Raw genomic sequence first — 19,574 nt, 5'->3', positions numbered from 1 at the left:
GCACCCATTTGCAGGAAATGTAGTCGTGATTTTCAAAATGTTCTTTCAAGGCTTGCATGTCTACATTAAAACATTCTTCATACTGCATTAATATATGCTACTTTTAAACTTTCATGCAGAGAAGGAAATCACAACAAAAAAAAAATCACAATTTTTTTCATACGGTGTTGACGTGGAAATGTTTGCCTCGGCGATGGTGTGGACGTGTGGCTCCGAATGGAGATAAGTGTCTCGACAGACCTTACAATATTTGAACAATGATGACGAAAACTGTTGTCTCTGTCGTGTCTGTGTGTCGAAAATTGTTATGCGCTTATTTTTTTATTTGATTTTGTGCGTGGCATAGATTTGCCGTGCGCAGAAGACGCTTGAGCAGTCGCGCACCTTAGCGGCTGCGCTAGCATCACAGCTAACGTTAGCCATACCGCTACCTCGCTCTCTGCTGGGAGAGGACGTATACGTATGTGACGTATGACGTGACAGTATGTGACGTATGACGTGACAGTATGTGACATGTGTAAGAAGGTGGTGCGCTCGCTGTCTGTAAGAGGGAGACACAGGAAAGAGTGAAAGAGCCTGTAGTGTAATGCCAGCAGCTAAAAGCAACTGCGTTAGAATCCACAGACATGTGGATGTGCTGAAGGTGTGCTGGAAAATGCGGAACGGAGCTTAGGGAACAGCAGAAAAGTGGAATGTATTATTTAAATCGGTGCGTTGGAAAACCCGGACCGGAGTTTTTTTTTAAACTGGATCTGGATCGGCATTTTCCCATGCCTTGCCGATACGCATTTTTTTGCGAATATCGGCGGCCGATCCGATCCAAATATCGGATCGGGACATCCCTAATCATATTTACCGTGCACTGGACAAACACTCACCTCCATGCAGCCGTGCAAGCCAGCTGCCAGCACGGTGCACCATTCTGGGGCCAATTCCGTGCTTGCCTGCGGGACACACTGCCACTTCAAACTACCAAACTAACTCAAATACTCAGCCGGATATTTCTCAAATGACTTTGTGTCAGGTTATAGGTTTCTTTTGCAAACATGATGACTACTTGATGCCATAAAGCTGTGTTAAACATTTTTGTTGGTAAGTTCATAATACCTTGACAACTTCTTATACTATAGTTAGAACACCAGTGATGCAATAATAACTGATACATCTTTATTTTACTGGGCAACATGTCATCTCAAATTTATTGATATGCTGTTATTGTGCTTTTTCTTATTTAAATATTTTTTCATTCACGTAGAATGTTAATAAAACGCTGAACTAATCCCAAATGTGTTTGGTTTATAGTACAGATGCTATAAAACTGGCAGGTTAAAAAATATGTAAAAAATTGTGATATTAATGTTGACCATATGATTTTTTTTGTGCCAATAAAAATTTTAATAAAAATGCATTTTTAAAATCTTTATTTCCACCACTACTTGTAGTACCGATAAGAATATAAAATCTTAACGATATACATCCTTAACCTCGAGTAAGGGAACAAAATTCCAAGGAACAAAACTGCTTACCTTTTCAACTTTAAAGGGGAACATTATCACCAGACCTATGTAAGCGTCAATATATACCTTGATGTTGCAGAAAAAAGACCATATATTTTTTTAACCGATTTCCGAACTCTAAATGGGTGAATTTTGGCGAATTAAACGCCTTTCTATTATTCGCTCTCGGGACGCAATCCGCCATTTTCTCACTTTCGTCGGTGTGTTGTCGGAGGGTGTAACAACACGAACAGGGACGGATTCAAGTTGCACCAGTGGCCCAAAGATGCGAAAGTGGCAAGAAATTGGACGAAATTTGTTCAAAATACGAGGCTGTGGGGAAAGCCGACGAAATGGTCAGTCGTTTGTTCCGCACACTTTACCGACGAAAGCTATGCTACGACAGAGATGGCAAGAATGTGTGGATATCCTGCGACACTCAAAGCAGATGCTGACATCAACTCCAAAACTGGACAGATCAGCTTTCAGGAAAAGAGGGCGGATGAGGGTATGTCTACAGAATATATTAATTGATGAAAACTTTATTCATTACTCGCGGTTTTACATAAATTATTATACATAAACTGTGTTTACCAATAATTTAGCTTAAAAACTTTTAAATGCAGACAGCCCTGAAATGGGCTGTCTGCACTCTCAAAGTGCATGTTGTTGCCAAATGTATTTCATATGCTGTAAACCTAGTTCATAGTTGTTAGTTTCCTTTAATGCCAAACAAACACATACCAATCATTGGTTAGAAGGCGATCGCCGAATTCGTCCTCGCTTTCTCCCGTGTCGCTGGCTGTCGTGTCGTTTTCGTCGGTTTCCCTTGCATACGATTCAAACCAATATGGCTCAATAGCTTCAGTTTCTTCTTCAATTTGGTTTTCGCTACCTGCCTCCACACTACAACCATCCGTTTCAATACATGCGTAATCTGTTGAATCGCTTAAGCCGCTGAAATCCGAGTCTGAATCCGAGCTAATGTCGCTATAGCTTGCTGTTCTATCCGCCATGTTTGTTTGTGTTGGCATCACTATGTGACGTCACAGGAAAATGGACGGGTGTTTATAACGATGGTTAAAATCAGGCACTTTGAAGCTTTTTTTAGGGATATTGCGTGATGGGTAAAATTTTGAAAAAAACTTCGAAAAATAAAATAAGCCACCGGGAACTGATTTTTAATGGTTTTAACCATTCTGAAATTGTGATAATGCTCCCCTTTAATGGTATTTCAAATAAAGCACAAATAAAATACTGCTGAGAGTTCATTCTCTCTAACAAATACAATTCTTCAAATGAAAAATGCAAATATAGATAGATCATACAGAACAATTGATTTGAAACATGTTTTGCAGCACTTTTTATTTTTTATTTTTTCTATCTGTCACAATCATTACAAGAGACAACAACATAGATGTTTTTTAAATTTTTATATTCTAGGGATGAAAAAATATTCTCGTAAGATGTGGCTAATGGGAGTCCCACGTTTTATATACATGCTGTAAATATGTATATAATGTAGTAACAAAACGCATTCATAACAATATGTAATATGTCCAATATTTACCGTATTTTGGTCACATTACTGGAATCTAATTTCCTTGAAGCAAGGTTGAAACATTGGTGACGGGAGTCGATAGAGTTAGGACCGTGTAAATGTCAAGCTTGCTAAGCTACTGTATGTTGACAGAAATTTGCTTCTGCTGCACTAAGAGGGACACAATGTTTTTTTTTATCAATGGAAAGGCTTTTTGTATCTCGTTAGGAGTACACTGCTAAAATGAACTGCATAACAACAAAAGATGAACTGTTTGCACTAACAAACCCTGCAGTGGTAAAAACGTTTTCCTCCTGCTGGACCCAAAATCAACTTGGGAAAAAACTTCCCCTACCCGCTTGACTAAAGGGACAAATGTCCATCAAGTCGAGTAAGTCACTAATATTGATCATGGTAGGAGCTGATCATACTTGTTAGTACAACTACATACACTGTCGATCTAAATGAAATATGGGCTAATATTTTACAGCTACTGAAATATGATTGTTCATGTTTTTTCAGTCAGTATACTTTGGTGTCCTGTCGTGTTGTGTTGTGAATTACAAACTCAAAAGCCATTCAGCTGCTGACGCAGAAGCTAGCTTACCTATTGCTTAAACCTCTAGCAAATGCTGGCGCTAACGTCGCAAGGCGATGTGTTATTACGCCAGAAAAATAGTTCCTCAGTGTTCGCTCTTATAATAAGAGTGTCAGACTGAACAATAGGCAACATTCCAAAAAAGTGCAGTTCCCCTTTTAAAGATAGGCAAAGATAGGCCAGTCGACTGTTACATGAGCTATATAAGGTTTGCCTTATAGGGAACAAAGTAGTGTACAATATACATAATGTAGCTCAGTCATAATACATTTTATTTTTAGATTATGCCAAGGGCTCTTACAGAAAAACCAAGCTACAGATACTTGGGATGTCCCGGGTTTATGTGTTGTTTTTTTTTAGTTAAGTACAACAATGCAGACAGTGTGAGTAAGAAAGAATAGGTCTGATACAAAACTTTGAGGTGTCTAATATCATGCCTGTGATCTATTTAATCCGATAAAGTGTCAAAATACTTATAATTTTATAACTAAATTATATCTCTGACGTCAGTGTTAAGGAAGTTACAGTAACTTTTGTGATGAAATAAACTGTCATTCCTTATCGTTTTCCAGTTGACTTAAGCTAAAAGCTGCAATGGACAACACAAAACTCAACTTTCTTATTTATTAGATAGATCAGTAACATTGATCGGATGATGAGCTGCCGAGCCCAGTTGGTTTTTACCCCAGCTATGTCCGAGACAGTGTTTACCAGCTAACAATGGTACTCACGTGAAAGATTACATCCAAAGGGATGCACGCTCAGGGAGACACAATTATATTTCCATATTCCTTGGCCCCCACAAACAGAAGATTTAACAGCAGAAGAGGGTATCCAGTTTCTGGTTTCTCCTTAACACTACCACTAGCTATGACCTAGGGGTGTCCCGATCCAGGTTTTTGCACTTCCGATCCGATACCGATATTGTTTTTGCATTTCCGATCCAATACCGATACTGACCGATACTGGCCTATCCGAGCATGTATTAAAGTTTAAAGTTATTTAGCCTACTTAGTTGTCAGAATCATGTTGAAAAGGGTTTTAGTACTCTTGATAACAACTAGCCAGCTGAATTAGGGGAGTTTGAATAATACACAATGGCTGGTAACAAGAAACTGACCTGTTTATTCAAGGATAAACACAAAATAGACAAAATTATACATGACAAACAGAAATGGCATCATTGAACTAGGGCTGGGCCATATGGCCTTTTTTTAATATTGCGATATTTTAAGGCCATATTGCGATACACGATATATATCTCGATATTTTGCCTTAGCCTTGAATGAACACTTGATGCATATAATCACAGCAGTATGATGATTCTATGTGTTTTGATTGATTGATTGAGACTTTTATTAGTAGGTTGCACAGTGAAGTACATATTCCGTACAATTGACCACTAAATGGTAACACCCGATTAAGTTTTTCAACTTGTTTAAGTCGGGGTCCACTTAAATTGATTCATGATACAGATATATACTATCAGATATATACTATCATCATAATACAGTCATCACACAAGATAATCACATTGAATTATTTACATTATTTATAATCCAGGGTGTGGAGGGGGAGGCGCCAGATGTAAGTGTCAAAAAGACAGCCAAAAGAGTTTGATATGAGAATAAATCTAAAGTTAAAATATAGGGTAGAAATGCACCCATTTGCAGGAAATGTAGTCTTGATTTTCCAATTTTTCTTTCAAGGCTTGCATGTCTACATTAAAACATTCTTCTTCATACTGCATTAATATATGCTACTTTTAAACTTTCATGCAGAGAAGGAAATCACAACTAAAAAAATCACTAATTTTTTCATACGGTTTTGATGTGGAAATTTTTGCCTCGGCATTTTGATGGTGTGGACGTGTGGCACCGAATGGAGATAAGCGTCTCGACAGACGTCACAATATTTGAAAAATTATGACAAAAACTGTTTTCTCTGTCGTGTCCGTGTGTCGAAAATTGTTATGCGCTTATTTTTTTATTTGATTTTGTGCGTGGCATAGATTTGCTATGCGCAGAGGACGCTTAAACAGTGCGCAATTGCACAGGCGCGCACCTTAGAGGGACCGTTGCTCACACGGCTGCGCTAGCATCACAGCTAACGTTAGCCATGCTGCTACCTCTCTGCTCGGGGAGGACGTATACGTATGTGACGTATGACGTGACAGTATGTGACGTATGTCGTGACCGTATGTGACGTGTGTAAGAAGGTGCACTTGCTGTCTGTGAGAGGGAGACACAGGAAAGAGTGAGAAGAGCCTGTCGTGTAATGCCAGCAGCTAAAAGCAACTGCGTGAGAATTCACAGACCTGTGGATGTGTTGAAGGTGTGCTGAAAAATGCGGAACGGAAATTACGTAGCAGCAGAAAAGTGGAATGTATTTTTTAAATCGGTGCGTTGGAAAACACGGACCGGAGTTTTTTTTTAAAACTGGATCTGGATCGGCATTTTCCCATGCCTTGCCGATACGCAATTTTTGGCAAATATCGGCAGCCGATCCGATCCAAATATCGGATCGGGACATCCCTACTATGACCCCTGCTAGCCAAAAACTCGGAAGTTGGATGAGCTGCATTTGTTTACCAAGTAGACTGCTGAACTGACACTCGCACACTTCCTGTCCCACACTTAGTGTGTATGTGCTAGGCCTGTACATCTCTTTGTGATGGACAAGTCAATGCGTATCCAGATACATGGGTTATGATACTTTTCTAAATCAATATATTTAAAAAACGGATTGATTCGATAAGATTCTATATAGTGTATGAACAATTCCATAAGATTTGATACGGTGTATAAACGTGTAAAAAAAAAAAAAGAATTTAACGCCACGAAAGATTAGAAGCATTCCTTCCTGTGCTTACACTCCGCCTGTTAGAGGATAGTTGGTTAGGATCTTGGCACCAAGCGCTCAGACCTTGTCTGTCCAATCTAAGTCTATTTATATGAACTGATGAAAACTACTTGAATGAAAAGCCAAACATCTTCTAAGACACACTGAATTGTCTACTGAAAGGTTTTATGCTATGATAATAACCTGAATGACTGAGAACACCCATCGACACATTCATCTTCAAGTATCAAAAAAAGCACATTCCATAAGTGACATGTTTACAGTATTTTCAAATGTGTAAAAGACCACATGTATCCCAAAATATGTTGTAAGGCAAAGATAAAGTATTAAAATGTATACATCAAATAAGATGTATAAATAAAAAAAGAACAGAAGTCTTAGCTTTGTCCAATCAATAAAAAATATATACCGTATTTTCCGCACCATAAGGCGCCCTGGGTTATAAGCCGCGCCTTCAATGAACGGCATATTTCAAAACTTTGTCCACCTATAAGCCGCCCCGTGTTGTAAGCCGCATCTAACTGCGCTAAAGGAATGTCAAAAAAACAGTCAAATAGGTCAGTCAAACTTTAATAATATATTAAAACCAGCGTGATGTGGGCGCGCATGGAATCGTATATCAACATGGACGAAGCTGCGTGAAAAAAGCCACCCGGCCTCTTCGCGTAAACTTAAACTTACCTTAACCACTCGCTCATCTTTTCTTCATCCATCCCTTCGAGTTAGCTTTTATGATGACGCCGGCTGGAAAGGTCTCTTTTGGCAAGGTCTTCCTTTTGAATATCACCATGGGTGGAAGTTTCTGGCCATTAGCATGGCAAGCTAGAACCACAGTGAAGGATGACTTCTCATTCCCTGTGGTGCGAATATTCACCGTACGTGCTCCCGTTGTATTCACAGTGCGGTTCACAGGAATATCAGTTGCTGTGAAATAGTAATCCGTGTGCGGATGGAGAGATTGCGTCTTTTCATGAACCGGATCCCTGTCGCTTAGTAGGAGCCATTTTGTGGTCTTTACAGATGTAAACACACAAAGGAAATGAAACGTACGGTAATATCCGCGCGCTTTTTCTTCTTCTACGCGGGTGGGTGGTTGCTTACAGTAGAAGAAGAAGCGCTTCCTGTTCTATGGGGGCGGGTGCTTACCTTGGCGGTTGCTTGCGTAGAAGAAGCGCTTCCTGTTCTACCGGGAAAAAAGATGGCGGCTGTTTACCGTAGTTACGAGACCGAAACTTTATGAAAATGAATCTTAATATTAATCCATATATAAAGCGCACCGGGTTATAAGGCGCACTGTCAGCTTTTGAGAAAATTAGTGGTTTTTAGGTGCGCCTTATAGTGCGGAAAATACGGTATCTAGTGTACTTCAGAGATGTTCTGTATATCTTACAAATTAAGCCAACTTGTCAAAGGTTTTTAGACCGAATTTTACTTGGTTGACACAATTGATGAGGACATGCTGATTCTCGATAACCTGACTCTCGCCAGATCCTTGGAGTTCGCTGAGCTCCCCACAAGGGTCAGGGATCGAGGGCAATGCAAACTAATACACTGTGTGATGCTAACGGACCAGCGCCGCACTAAGAGTCACAGACTCTTAGTGTGACAAGAGAATTCACCCCCTTTTCAATTTACTATGGCACAAGCGCAGCTGCTGACACCGAGGAAAAGCGTGAATGTTTTTAAAGCATGCACCTGGAGATTTACCCACTTAATTTTCATGTATCTTCAGTTAAATTAGTTATTGACTATTGGCCCAGGCCTATGGCCAGGGATATAGTTGCTGCTGTGTTGTTGCTTGCTACAAATGCTTGGATTAGTCGTTTAATGAGCGTAATGTGTAATGTATACAAACTGAAAAAATCCGGACCGCATTGAATGCCCAGAACTTTAAAAACGTGGAAATAGTTGCCGCACAGCCGCTGCAACGGAGTACATTTGAGAGCATTAGCGGGAGGGTGGCATGATCTGTGGGGTGGTGAACGGCAGATATTTTTTTTCTAATAAAAGCATTCTATTAATGCACACGTGTTAAAAGTGAAATTTAAATCTTGATGATGTGCATTTATTTGAAAGAAAATAATGATGGCAAGCAGAACATTGATTTATTTTAACTATTTCCCCTAAAATATCAAATTATTAATGAAAAAAGTTGACCTGTATAGCCCTTTATCACAAATGTCTCAAAGGGCTGCATAAGCCACAACGACATCCTCGGCTCAGATCCCACATCAGGGCAAGAAAAAACTCAACCCAATCGGAACAACAAGAACCATTGGAAGGGACCATAGATGCGAGGCCCCCCCGCCCCCAGGGCGACCGTTGCAATGGATGCCGAGTGGATACGGTTAATACGGTAATGTGAGAGTCCAGTCCATAGTGGGGCCAGCAGGGGATCCTCTTGCATGTAGACACGTTGGGGCTCAAAGACGTCACCGACTGATGCATAAGGAGTGGTCCAGCCCAGGTCCGGACTTCAATTACTCGATTAATTGAACAAATTGATAGATTTCTCGAGTTTTTTTTTCAACAAAGCAAAAATTTCAACAACTTAAATGTGAAACTTTTGCTACGAGACCCTGGCCCCATCCATCTTGTTTGTGACCAAAAAATAATTTGTATTTCTAAAATAAAAAGAAAGAATTATTTTTCTTTTTATGTTTTTTTTTACTCACCTATTTACTCTTTCACAACTCCATTCTTCTTTCCTACAGCATCTAATTACACAAGCATGTCCTGAGCAGTGTTGGGTTAGGTACTGAAAACCAGTAACTAGTTACAGTTAATAGTTACTTTATTTCAAAAGTAACTCAGTTACTAACTCAGTTACTTTAACCAAAAAGTAACGTGTCACTGTGAAAAGTAACTATTTAGTTACTTATATATATATATATATATATATATATATATATATATATATATATATATAAATTATTATTATTATTATTTTTTTAAGGCCCCATTTAATGCCCTTTTAGCCTTCATTTAAGTACTGTTATTGCACTGGAGAATAATACAATCTGTTGATCAACTTGACATGCATTTACATCACTGAACTCTAAGCAATGTGGTCTACATACAAAAGACAAAGATATGTTTCAAAGGGCCAATTTGTTTCAGGCCAGAACAAATTGACAAAACTATTTTAAATAGCTGCAACATAACATACATAACAAACAGCATAATAACAACATAGCTGTAAACCAAGGAAGGCACACATTACATACACAAAGCCTAACCAGCCGTTTTTTTTATCTCAAGGAATTCTGAAATAAAATCATGTCTGAAGCCCAGAACACTCTACACATTTCCCCAGTTTTAGTTTAGAGAAAAGGAAAGATTGGCCTGGCCCACTAGGATCCCTCTTTATGTTTGTGAACTTTATAGTCTAAACATTTAGAGTGATGTGATAATCAAACACTCTAGAAGTCTAGAATGAAAGAGTATATAAGAGAATTGACAGAGTGTGTGTACCTTCAGTGTGCAGTGCCTCGTTAAAATCCAGCCGCTGTTGGAGGTGGAGCTGAAGTGTGTGTCTCTTTATTAGCTTCGTCGAAGCATGTTTTTGTAGCGGTTTCAGCAGATTTTAATTGCTAGGATAGGATCTTTGATCCAAGACACAACTTACATTCAACTAAAATGTTATTTTCTTTGTGGTCGTCAAAAGAAAAGTATTGAAAATATCTCCATTTTAAGAAACTCTGCTTTAGGCTTCCCCATGACGTCTTGTTAGTAAACACAGACACGCCTCCTCCCACACACACATGCACACAGACAGCGCGCGGCGCACCTCTTTTTTGTCGCCTTTTCCGCAGCGCTGCAATAAAACACACTCAGATCTTCTCAGTTTCTAGCCGATACTACATAAAAAATAACGCAGTAACGCATCATGTTGTAACGGTAATTGAGTTACTGAATATAAAAAATAACGCATTAGATTACTATTTACCGCCGAAAGTAACGTGTTACAGTAACGCGTTACAGTAACGCGTTACTGTCACGTTCAAACACAGGACACCTATCAAACAAGACAAAAAGGCAAGGAATCAAACAGAGACAGAATTCAATTTGGACTCAATTGAGGAGAGACGGCTTCAACCTGTAACCTCTTACAGTGTCTTAGCACGCTCTGACACTTAGCAGCTCCTCTTTTAATTCAGATGTTCCATGTTCACGCACCAACATATGTCACAGCAGGAATTGGGAGTATGTAAAACAGTCATTGTTTTCGGTCGCCTTGAAGTCCAAGAAGAGGACTTCTCGGGCTTGGGCTCTTCCTGGATCCAGCTGGGGCAGGTGTTGGAGGACAATGGACAACCCCTCCCGTCTCCTGTCCACAGCAACTTCAAGAGGGCAGCGGGTCGTAAATAGCGTTGACCAAATAGTTGGAAGAGAGTTTGGGAACCACTTCAAAGAGAGTTCCTCCGGGAGTTGAGCGGCTCCTGCCATCTGTCCGTGTTGAAATCACAGTGGCGTTTCACGAGCCTTCCTCCTCTTGTTAGGCCTCGAAATACAGCCTTCATCTTCTCATCAGGAACATAATGCAATATAATGTTTCTTTTGTGATAACTTACAAACAATTATTCTAACAGTTACAGTACTTTGTAACGCGTTATTCCCAACACTGGTCCTGAGTCCAATGCATTTTTAAATGTCAAAACGGTGAAATATTTTTTTTTTCCCACAGACTTTCCAATCACTTGTGGACAGAGTGGGTTTAGGATCTGTACTTCCTGTGCAATATTTTGGAAACAACGACCTTGAGTTTCTCCCTGATAAAAAGTCCATCCACAGGTTTGAGGTGTGTTTTGTTTTGGAAGTTGTTAGTTGCTTCATATGCCTGCAGAATAGTTGCCTTCACTTTTAAATGTAAAATAGCTTAATTACTAAAACAATGAAAACAATCATATTCTTTGTGATTTGGTGTATTTGTTTCTTTCTGTTGTAGTATTAATGTTTTGTGATATTGTGCAGGTTGATAAAGACATAAGACATCCATTGTTGTTGGAGCAGCCCTCTTTGCAGGCTGCCATCTCCAGCTGGCGAAGTGACTTTGACCTACAGGAGATACTGAGAAAGGGTAAGACTTAATATAGTCGGAAAAACTGGTTAAACGTATGCCTGACTCTTGTGCCTGCTCCCTTCCATGACGTGTGAAAGAGCAATAAAAGCTTTAGGGTATTTATTTGTATATGTTCAAATACCAAGTGCACTTTAAAATGTTTTTGTGGCATTCATTCTGCTCCACTATTGCCACAGAGATGTGCTCGAATGTGACGTATCACTGTTCTCTACTCAGGTTCATACACAATTCAAGGACGAAAGGTACGTGTCTATAAACCAGAGTTTGAGGAATGCTGGGCCCCAGGTATTGTCTCCCAACATGATCCAGTCTCACATATTATGGAAATCATGATGGATACGGTAATCATAAAATTTTTAATTTATATTCACTTGTATTTTTGACATGATGAAGTGTTGTAAATTAACAGTTAACACTTGTGTTTAGAGTAAAGAAAAACAAACGGTGGACCCTCGTGTGATACAAGTCATGCTGGCCGAGGAAGAGGTAACGATTTCTCAAGACATTTTGATACTTTAAGTGATTTATGTGTATTGAATCACTTTGTTTTTAGGGGTGGGATTGATGAAGTAAAACATTACCACAAATTGATAATCACATTGTTTGCCTGAGATAATGTATCAATAATTTCATCCTAACCTAGTTTTGTTTATATTTGAAGTTTTAATACCGTGGACTCTTCAATTAAACTTACCTCCAGACATTGTTTTTTTCCCCAGCTTGGTAAGAATGGTCGACGAAAGATTGACAGTGAGACATTGAAAGGGGACAATAGTCGCAGGCGAAGGACTGCCTCTGAGGAAGAAGACACAAACCTGAAGCGTTTCAAAGGAGCAGCAGAATCGGGAGCGGATGGACAAAACTGTGACGATTCCAACAACATCTTGACAGAAGGGACAGACGTGCGAGTAGGAGACTCCAGTGAGAAAGTCAGCAGCACAACCAAAAACGGAAGCTCCTCAGAGGGAACATTTCTTCAAGGCAAAGTGTTGTCTGCCCACACCAATTCCGTCCAGATGGATCAATCAAATGTTGCCCAGACGTGTTATTACACCCACGTAAAAGAAAATGGACGGACACTGTCCACACAAGGGGCAGCGGACTCAACCACCTCTGTTTCTCATACGCCCATTCCTCCTCCCCTTAAACCAGCACCCTCTCCCTTCTCTGCCTCATCGTTCCCCCCTTTTGGCCAGATGCCAAGCCTGGTCCCGGGAGCCCCGGTGCCCAAGATTATTCTGAACCCCCAGCCAGCCAGAGAAGAGGCTTCCCAGTCTTTTTCTAAAACCGCTGCTCTTGTTTCCCCTGGACCCGTCACCATTTCTTGGTCTTCACCAGACAGCAGCCCGAGCGTGGCGCTGTCTGCTTCTGTGGGCTTCATTCCCAAGGCACCCGCTTGGGGAACCCAGACTGAGGTAAGAAGACAATCTGTAGTCTCAGTGCCTTCTGTACTGTTTTATATGAAGCGTTTGTTACTATAAGATTGTTATATACAGGGTGCTATTGTGCCTCAAAACTGGTTTTATTAAAGCTTATTTATCCAAATAGTTGTAAGTAAGGTGTGAGAGGGCCTTTTTTGTACGGATACATTGCGGGTGGCGTTAGGTGGCGCTAGACTGCTACTAGTGTTGTTGTCTGTGACTGAAAGAGAATTGTTGAATGTGTTGCTGCCTTTCCGGTACTTTTACTCTTGGTTTGTATCAATAACCCGCTTAGTTGAAGGTGAAACATATGTTACCGGTAACTTGAACTTTTGGGTTACGTCGATCGCGAGCTACCGGTCGATCGCGGACAGTGTGTCAGTCAGGCATTAAAAAAATAGACCCAGAAATTAGCGATCATCAATGTTCACCAAGACGTCACTTTTGTCACTTGATTGACGTTCACGGCATCCGAGGGTCTTGTGAGATGACGTTGGCTGCTACGAGCTCATTATTAAGAAAAAATGACCGACAGGAAGTGAAGTGTGTGTGTGTTCTATTTATAAAGCGCTTTTTCTCTAGTGACTCAAAGCACTTTACATAGTGAAACCCAAAACCCAAGTTACATTTTAACCAGTGTGGGTGGCACTGGGAGCAGGTGGGTAAAGTGTCTTGCCCAAGGACACAACGGCAGTGACTAGGATGGTGGAAGCGGGGATCGAACCTGGAATCCTTAAGTTGCTGGCACGGCCACTCTACCAACCGAGCTATACCGCCCTGGAATCCAATCCAATCCAATCCACTTTATTTATATAGCACATTTAAACAACAAAATGTTTCCAAAGTGCTGCACAACAATATTAAACACAATTAAAAACAATATAAAATAAATATGATTAAAACAATTTCAAAGGGTAAAACCAATTAAAACAGTAAATAGAGAGCAAAAAGCAAAATTTTAAAAACACAGAGGACAACAGAGGACCACACAACTCACGTAGTGTTAAAAGCCAGAGAATAAAAGTGGGTCTTAAGACGAGACTTAAAACACTCCACTGTGGGAGCAGTTCGAACATGGAGGGGCAGAGTGTTCCAGAGCTTAGGGCCGACCACAGAGAAGGCCCTGTCTCCCCTGGCTTTAAGTCTCGTCTTGGACACCACGAGCTGGAGCTGGCTCTCGGACCTCAGAGCGCGCGCAGGATTGTAAGTTTGGATGAGGTCCGAGATATACTGAGGTGCCAGCTTTAAAAACAAACAGCAAGGTTTTAAAATCAATTCTAAAATGAACAGGGAGCCAGTGCAAACTCTCAAGGATTGGGGTTATATGCTGGCGTCTCCTGGCCCCTGTTAAAAGTCGTGCTGCCGCATTCTGGACTAACTGCAACCGGGAGAGAGCTTTTTGGCTAATGCCAGCATAAAGTGCATTGCAGTAGTCCAGGCGACTTGAAATAAAAGCATGCACGACTTGTTCAAAAAGGTTAAAAGATAAAAACGGTTTTACCTTTGCTAAAAGACGAAGATGATAAAAACACGATTTTAAAACGCCATTGACTTGTTTGTCAAGTTTAAAATGGCTGTCTATAGTGACGCCAAGGCTGGTGACTTTGGGACGCACATAATTTTGCAATGGTCCCAAGTCAGTGAGGACACTAAAATTTCCGTTTTTCCCTCATTCATTATTAAACAATTCTGGGCTAACCAAGCCTTGACGTCGCATAGACAGTTGAGAAGGAGTGTCAGGGGGCCGTGGCCTTTTGAAATAGGCATATATATTTGGCAGTCGTCTGCATAAAAGTGATAAGACACTCCATGCCTCTTAAAAATCTCTCCAACAGGGAGGAGATATAGAGCGAACAGGATGGGGCCTAGAATAGATCCCTGGGGGACACCACAGTAAAGCGGAGCAGAAGAAGTGGCGTCCCCCAGCCTGACAGAGAAGGACCTTTCTGACAGGTAGGATCTAAACCACTCTAATGCAGTCCCCCTGACACCCACACAGTCTCTCAGGCGATCTAAAAGAATTGTGTGGTCGACTGTCAAAGGCAGCTGTAAGATCTAAAAGCACTAAAATGGCAGAGCTGCCAGAATCAGATATTAAAAGCAAATCATTAAAAACCTTTAAAAGTGCAGATTCAGTACTGTGCAAAGCTTTGTATCCAGACTGAAATGGATCTAAAGTGCTATTTTCATCTAAAAAAGGCTGTAGTTGCGTCAAAACACATTTCTCCAAAATTTTTGACACAAAAGGTAATTTAGAAATTTGTGTGTTTGTGGAAGGCGAGAAACACTTTTTATTTAAACACTCTTGCACCGTACCTGCGGTCATAACTCTAAATACCGACTGCACAGTTCCTATCTTCACAATAAAAGTGCTGCTTCATCTTGCCTGTGCTAAAAAAATAAGAGTCTCAAAGTTTGCGTGCACAGGCTAGCATATCTTGTAAAGTGTATAAAAACGAGTACCGGTATGGAAGCTGGACAAATAAGATGCCAAAAACCAACCACTTTCAAGGGGTATTGGACAGAAAATACTTTTTTTCTCCTCCATTTCAAAATGCGGACGCTATCGTCACTACTGTGTAATTCCAATCAATGCAAGTCATCAGAATCAGGTAATACACCTACTTGTATTCTGATCTTCATGAAAGTAAGGAATCTGTGTTAAACATGCTTGTATTATCATTAAACACCTTTAACTTGTTAACAAAAATTTATTTTTCCTAAGTAAATAAATATAAATCGTATATATGAATGAAGTAGATCCCCTCGACTTGGTCAATTGAAAAGTGGCTTGCGTGCAGAAAAAGTGGGCACCCCTGTCATAGACACATGTCTGACGGTAAAGCGAGTAGACAAGCAGGCAAGCACTTGCTGCTCAGCTATGCGGATTTGTATTTTGCTTGTCCTATGATTTATTAAGTGAGGTTTCTTGATAACCTAATTCTTAGCTTTTTTTTGTCTGAAAATATGCCGTGCATTATGGCGCTAATGTGATTTAAAGACACGGTTTCATGCTAATATCCACATGGCAACACTATGTTGCGTGTAATACGCTGTTCTGTGGGCCTGTCACAAACTGAGCTCTACATACACACTGAAAGCGCAACAATTTTTTGGCAAAATGTGTCAATTTTATTTTCAGTGACGTCATCTTTCGCGTTTTAAATTAAAACAAAACATGCGCGAGTCAGTGCAACCGGTTATCAGCAGCAACAGGAAGAGAAAAACACTGTGGGTGTTTCACCCTAAACACGCCAAAGACATGAAAAACTCCATTTATAAAGCATTTTTTGCTTTTCCTGGCTGTACATCTGAAGCACTTAAAGCGGAAGCAAGTCGGAGATCAGAAGGATGCAGCCTCCGACTCTCCTCGGGAAGATAATTGGGTTGTTATCTAGCTAGTTAACAACAGAGATGAGTTGTGTCAAAAATAGCTTCAACTGTCATAGCCAAAGTCTGACAGCTCAATTGTATCTGTATACTTCTTCTGTGCCAGCTTTAAACACAAAATATTTTTGTTTTCATTAAAAAAAAGTATTTATTTTTGTCAGCGCTTTGCCTGTCCTTGCTTTTAAATAGACAAACGTTTAATGGTTATTTTTATTTCTGTAGCAGCCAATTGAGCATAATGGTTAATTTATATATAAATATTTCTGATCATCGTAGTCATTTTTGTTGTTAGTTAGCACACCGTTCAAAAGTTTGGGGTCACCCAAACAATTTTGTGTTTTCCCTGAAAAGTCACACTTATTCACCACCATACGTTGTGAAATGAATAGAAAATAGAGTCAAGACATTGACAAGCTTAGAAATAATGATTTGTATTTGAAATAAAACATTTTTTACATCAAACTTTGCTTTCGTCAAAGAATCCTCCATTTGCAGCAATTAAAAAAAATAGTTTGGGTGACCCCAAACTTTTGAACGGTAGTGTACCTTAAAATATTTCAAGATGAACTTAAAAGATGGTGGTTAAATTAGAACCACCGAATGGGTGTACGCATCATAATCCTATTATTTGACCAGTACATTTGAGTCGGTCACGAGTCACTAGGGCTGGACGATTAATCGACATCAAACCGTCATTGAAGTTTTAATTAGTACGATAGAGGCGGGTGTCTTTTTAAAAAAAAATTTTTTTTAACCTCCGCCATCACTGGCATTTGAGTGACAGACAATCAGAATTGTTGAGTTTCGCGTCCTTTGCCTCCTGGCCAATCAAAGTGTTAAAGAAAACAAGCAAGTTTGTGTGCTGCAGTGGAGGCAGTCACTACGCTAATAACCATCATAGCAAACACCACTTGCTCTTTGGAATAAAGTTTCGACGGTGACTAAGCCTTGTCCAAAAGTCCCTTAAATGAACGATAAATGAAAATGAAGTCGAAATACTTATCCAGGATCAATACATTGCTATGTCTGTTTCTTTTCTTTGTCCCTTGCTTCAAACGGGGAAAGAGGTCTCACTCTGTGCATTGCTCTCTGCCCCTCAGCGTGTTTATTTAACAGCAGAGGTGGGTAGAGTAGCCAGAAATTGTACTCAAGTAAGAGTACTGTTACTTTAGAGATTTATTACTCAAGTAAAATTAAGGAGTAGTCACCCAAATATTTACTTGAGTAAAAGTAAAAAGTATGTTGTAAAAAAAACTACTCAAGTACTGAGTAACTGATGAGTAACATACACACACATATATATATATATATATATATATATATATATATATATATATATATATATATATATATATACACACACACATATATATATATATATATACACACACACACACATATATATATATATATATATATATATATATATATATATATATTGATATATACAGTATATAATTTTTTTTTTTTTTTTTTGCCGTTTTTGTTTACATGTTAATAGTGTTTTAATGAATATACATGCATGTTTAACACATATAGATTCCTTTCTTTCATGAAGACAAGAATATAAGTTGGTGTATTACCTGATTCTGATGACTTGCATTGATTGGAATCAGACAGTAGTGATGACAAACGTCCACGTTTTCAAATGGAGGAGAAAAAAAGTTCCTCCTTTCTGTCTAATACCACATGAAAGTGGTTGGTTTTTGGCATCTTATATGTCCAGCTTCCATATTCGTTTTTATACACTTTACAAGAAATACATTGGCGGCAAACTCCGTAGCTTGCTAGCTTGTTTGTGCAGGCTTTCGGAGACTCTTATTTTGAAAGCGCAGGCGCGATGGAGCGGCACTTTTATTGTGAAGACAGGAACTGCGCAGTCAGTCTTTAGGCTTTTGACGGGGTGTACGGTTGAAATAAAAAATTGTCTTTTTTCCTTCACACTTTTGATTGATTGATTGGAACTTGTATTAGTAGATTGTACAGTACATATTCCGTACAATTGACCACTAAATGGTAACACCCCAATAAGTTTTTCAACTTGTTTAAGTCAGGTCATGTGACCCCTGGCTCCGTTTGATTGGTCCAACGTCACCAGTGACTGCATCTGATTGGTGGAACGGAGTGAACGTCACCAGTGACTGTATTTGTTGAAACGCAGGCACTATGAAGGTCTGTCTGACAGACCAAAACAAACAAAGCGTGCATTAACAGATCGATAAAAATTAGTAGCGAGCTGAATGTAGATACAAGTAGCGGAGTAAAAGTAGCGTTTCTTCTCTATAAATATACTCAAGTAAAAGTAAAAGTATGTTGCATTAAAACTACTCTTAGAAGTACAATTTATCCCAAAAGTTACTCAAGTAGATGTAACGGAGTAAATGTAGCACGTTACTACCCACCTCTGTTTAACAGTAGAATTAACTAAACGCAGTGAACCCTCTTTTCAGTCTTTCACAATCTTTGTCTTGGTGGACAGAGAACGGGACCACTGGCTTACACACACAGGAAGCATGGACCCTGGTTCTAGTGTTACTTGGGGTTCAATCATGTATTGCTAACAGTCCTCAATTAGTTATTTTTTTCCAGATATGGTAAAATGGGAACAAATTTTACCTTGGGTATGAATATGGTTATGAATCCCTGATGAGGTTGCGCGTGTCAGAAGACTTTTGGGCCAAAACATTCAACGGTTTCCTTTTGAGGCGTGTGTATTCGCCCTGGCTGGCTTTCTAGTTGTCACTCAGCATTTCATGCGCCATTGTGAGTAGCGACCGGACCGCAGTTTTCAAAGTTCCACTGCGTTTGTGTTGTTTCCCTCACCACTATACACCTATACTAATGACTTAGAACACATCCTCGTTCATCCAAAACATTGACATTTTTGGTTTTCGCGACACAAGGTGCCGACAAAATTTGGCACGTTTACACTTGACAAAACTCCCCTGCAGAAGATTTACAGTGAGTAAAAACTTAATTGGAATTCCTTTTCAAGTATAAGTAATACATCTATCTGTGAGTCTGCCAAATATGTTTTAAATTGATGGATTAGCACACTGATTTTTTTTGACTCACCAACTTTTCTTCTTCCTAGTCGCTGTGATGTGACTTGTTTATTGAGATTTTCCGTCTCTTAAGTTCCTACAATAATTTCATGAATTTAATCAATTTGAAAATAGACTAA

General features: G+C 39.6%; 1 protein-coding gene across 2 annotated transcripts in view; it reads left to right on the top strand.

Moving 5' to 3' along the window:
* The window catches only part of kdm3b (lysine (K)-specific demethylase 3B), a 50,397-nt gene that overhangs the window by 7,748 nt on the left and 23,075 nt on the right, over positions 1-19,574 (top strand). For both annotated transcript variants that reach the window (XM_061930585.2, XM_061930584.2), the window contains exons 3-7: positions 11,184-11,297; positions 11,471-11,576; positions 11,796-11,920; positions 12,006-12,065; positions 12,299-12,994. In XM_061930585.2, the coding sequence (XP_061786569.2) occupies positions 11,184-11,297; positions 11,471-11,576; positions 11,796-11,920; positions 12,006-12,065; positions 12,299-12,994 (1,101 nt within the window). The remainder of the gene's footprint in view (positions 1-11,183; positions 11,298-11,470; positions 11,577-11,795; positions 11,921-12,005; positions 12,066-12,298; positions 12,995-19,574) is intronic.

This window comes from Nerophis lumbriciformis, linkage group LG36 (assembly GCF_033978685.3).
Source record: "Nerophis lumbriciformis linkage group LG36, RoL_Nlum_v2.1, whole genome shotgun sequence".
NCBI classification, from domain to species: domain Eukaryota; kingdom Metazoa; phylum Chordata; class Actinopteri; order Syngnathiformes; family Syngnathidae; genus Nerophis; species Nerophis lumbriciformis.
The sequence above is the reverse complement of the archived record's forward strand: the minus strand, read 5'-3'. Positions and strand labels throughout refer to the sequence as shown.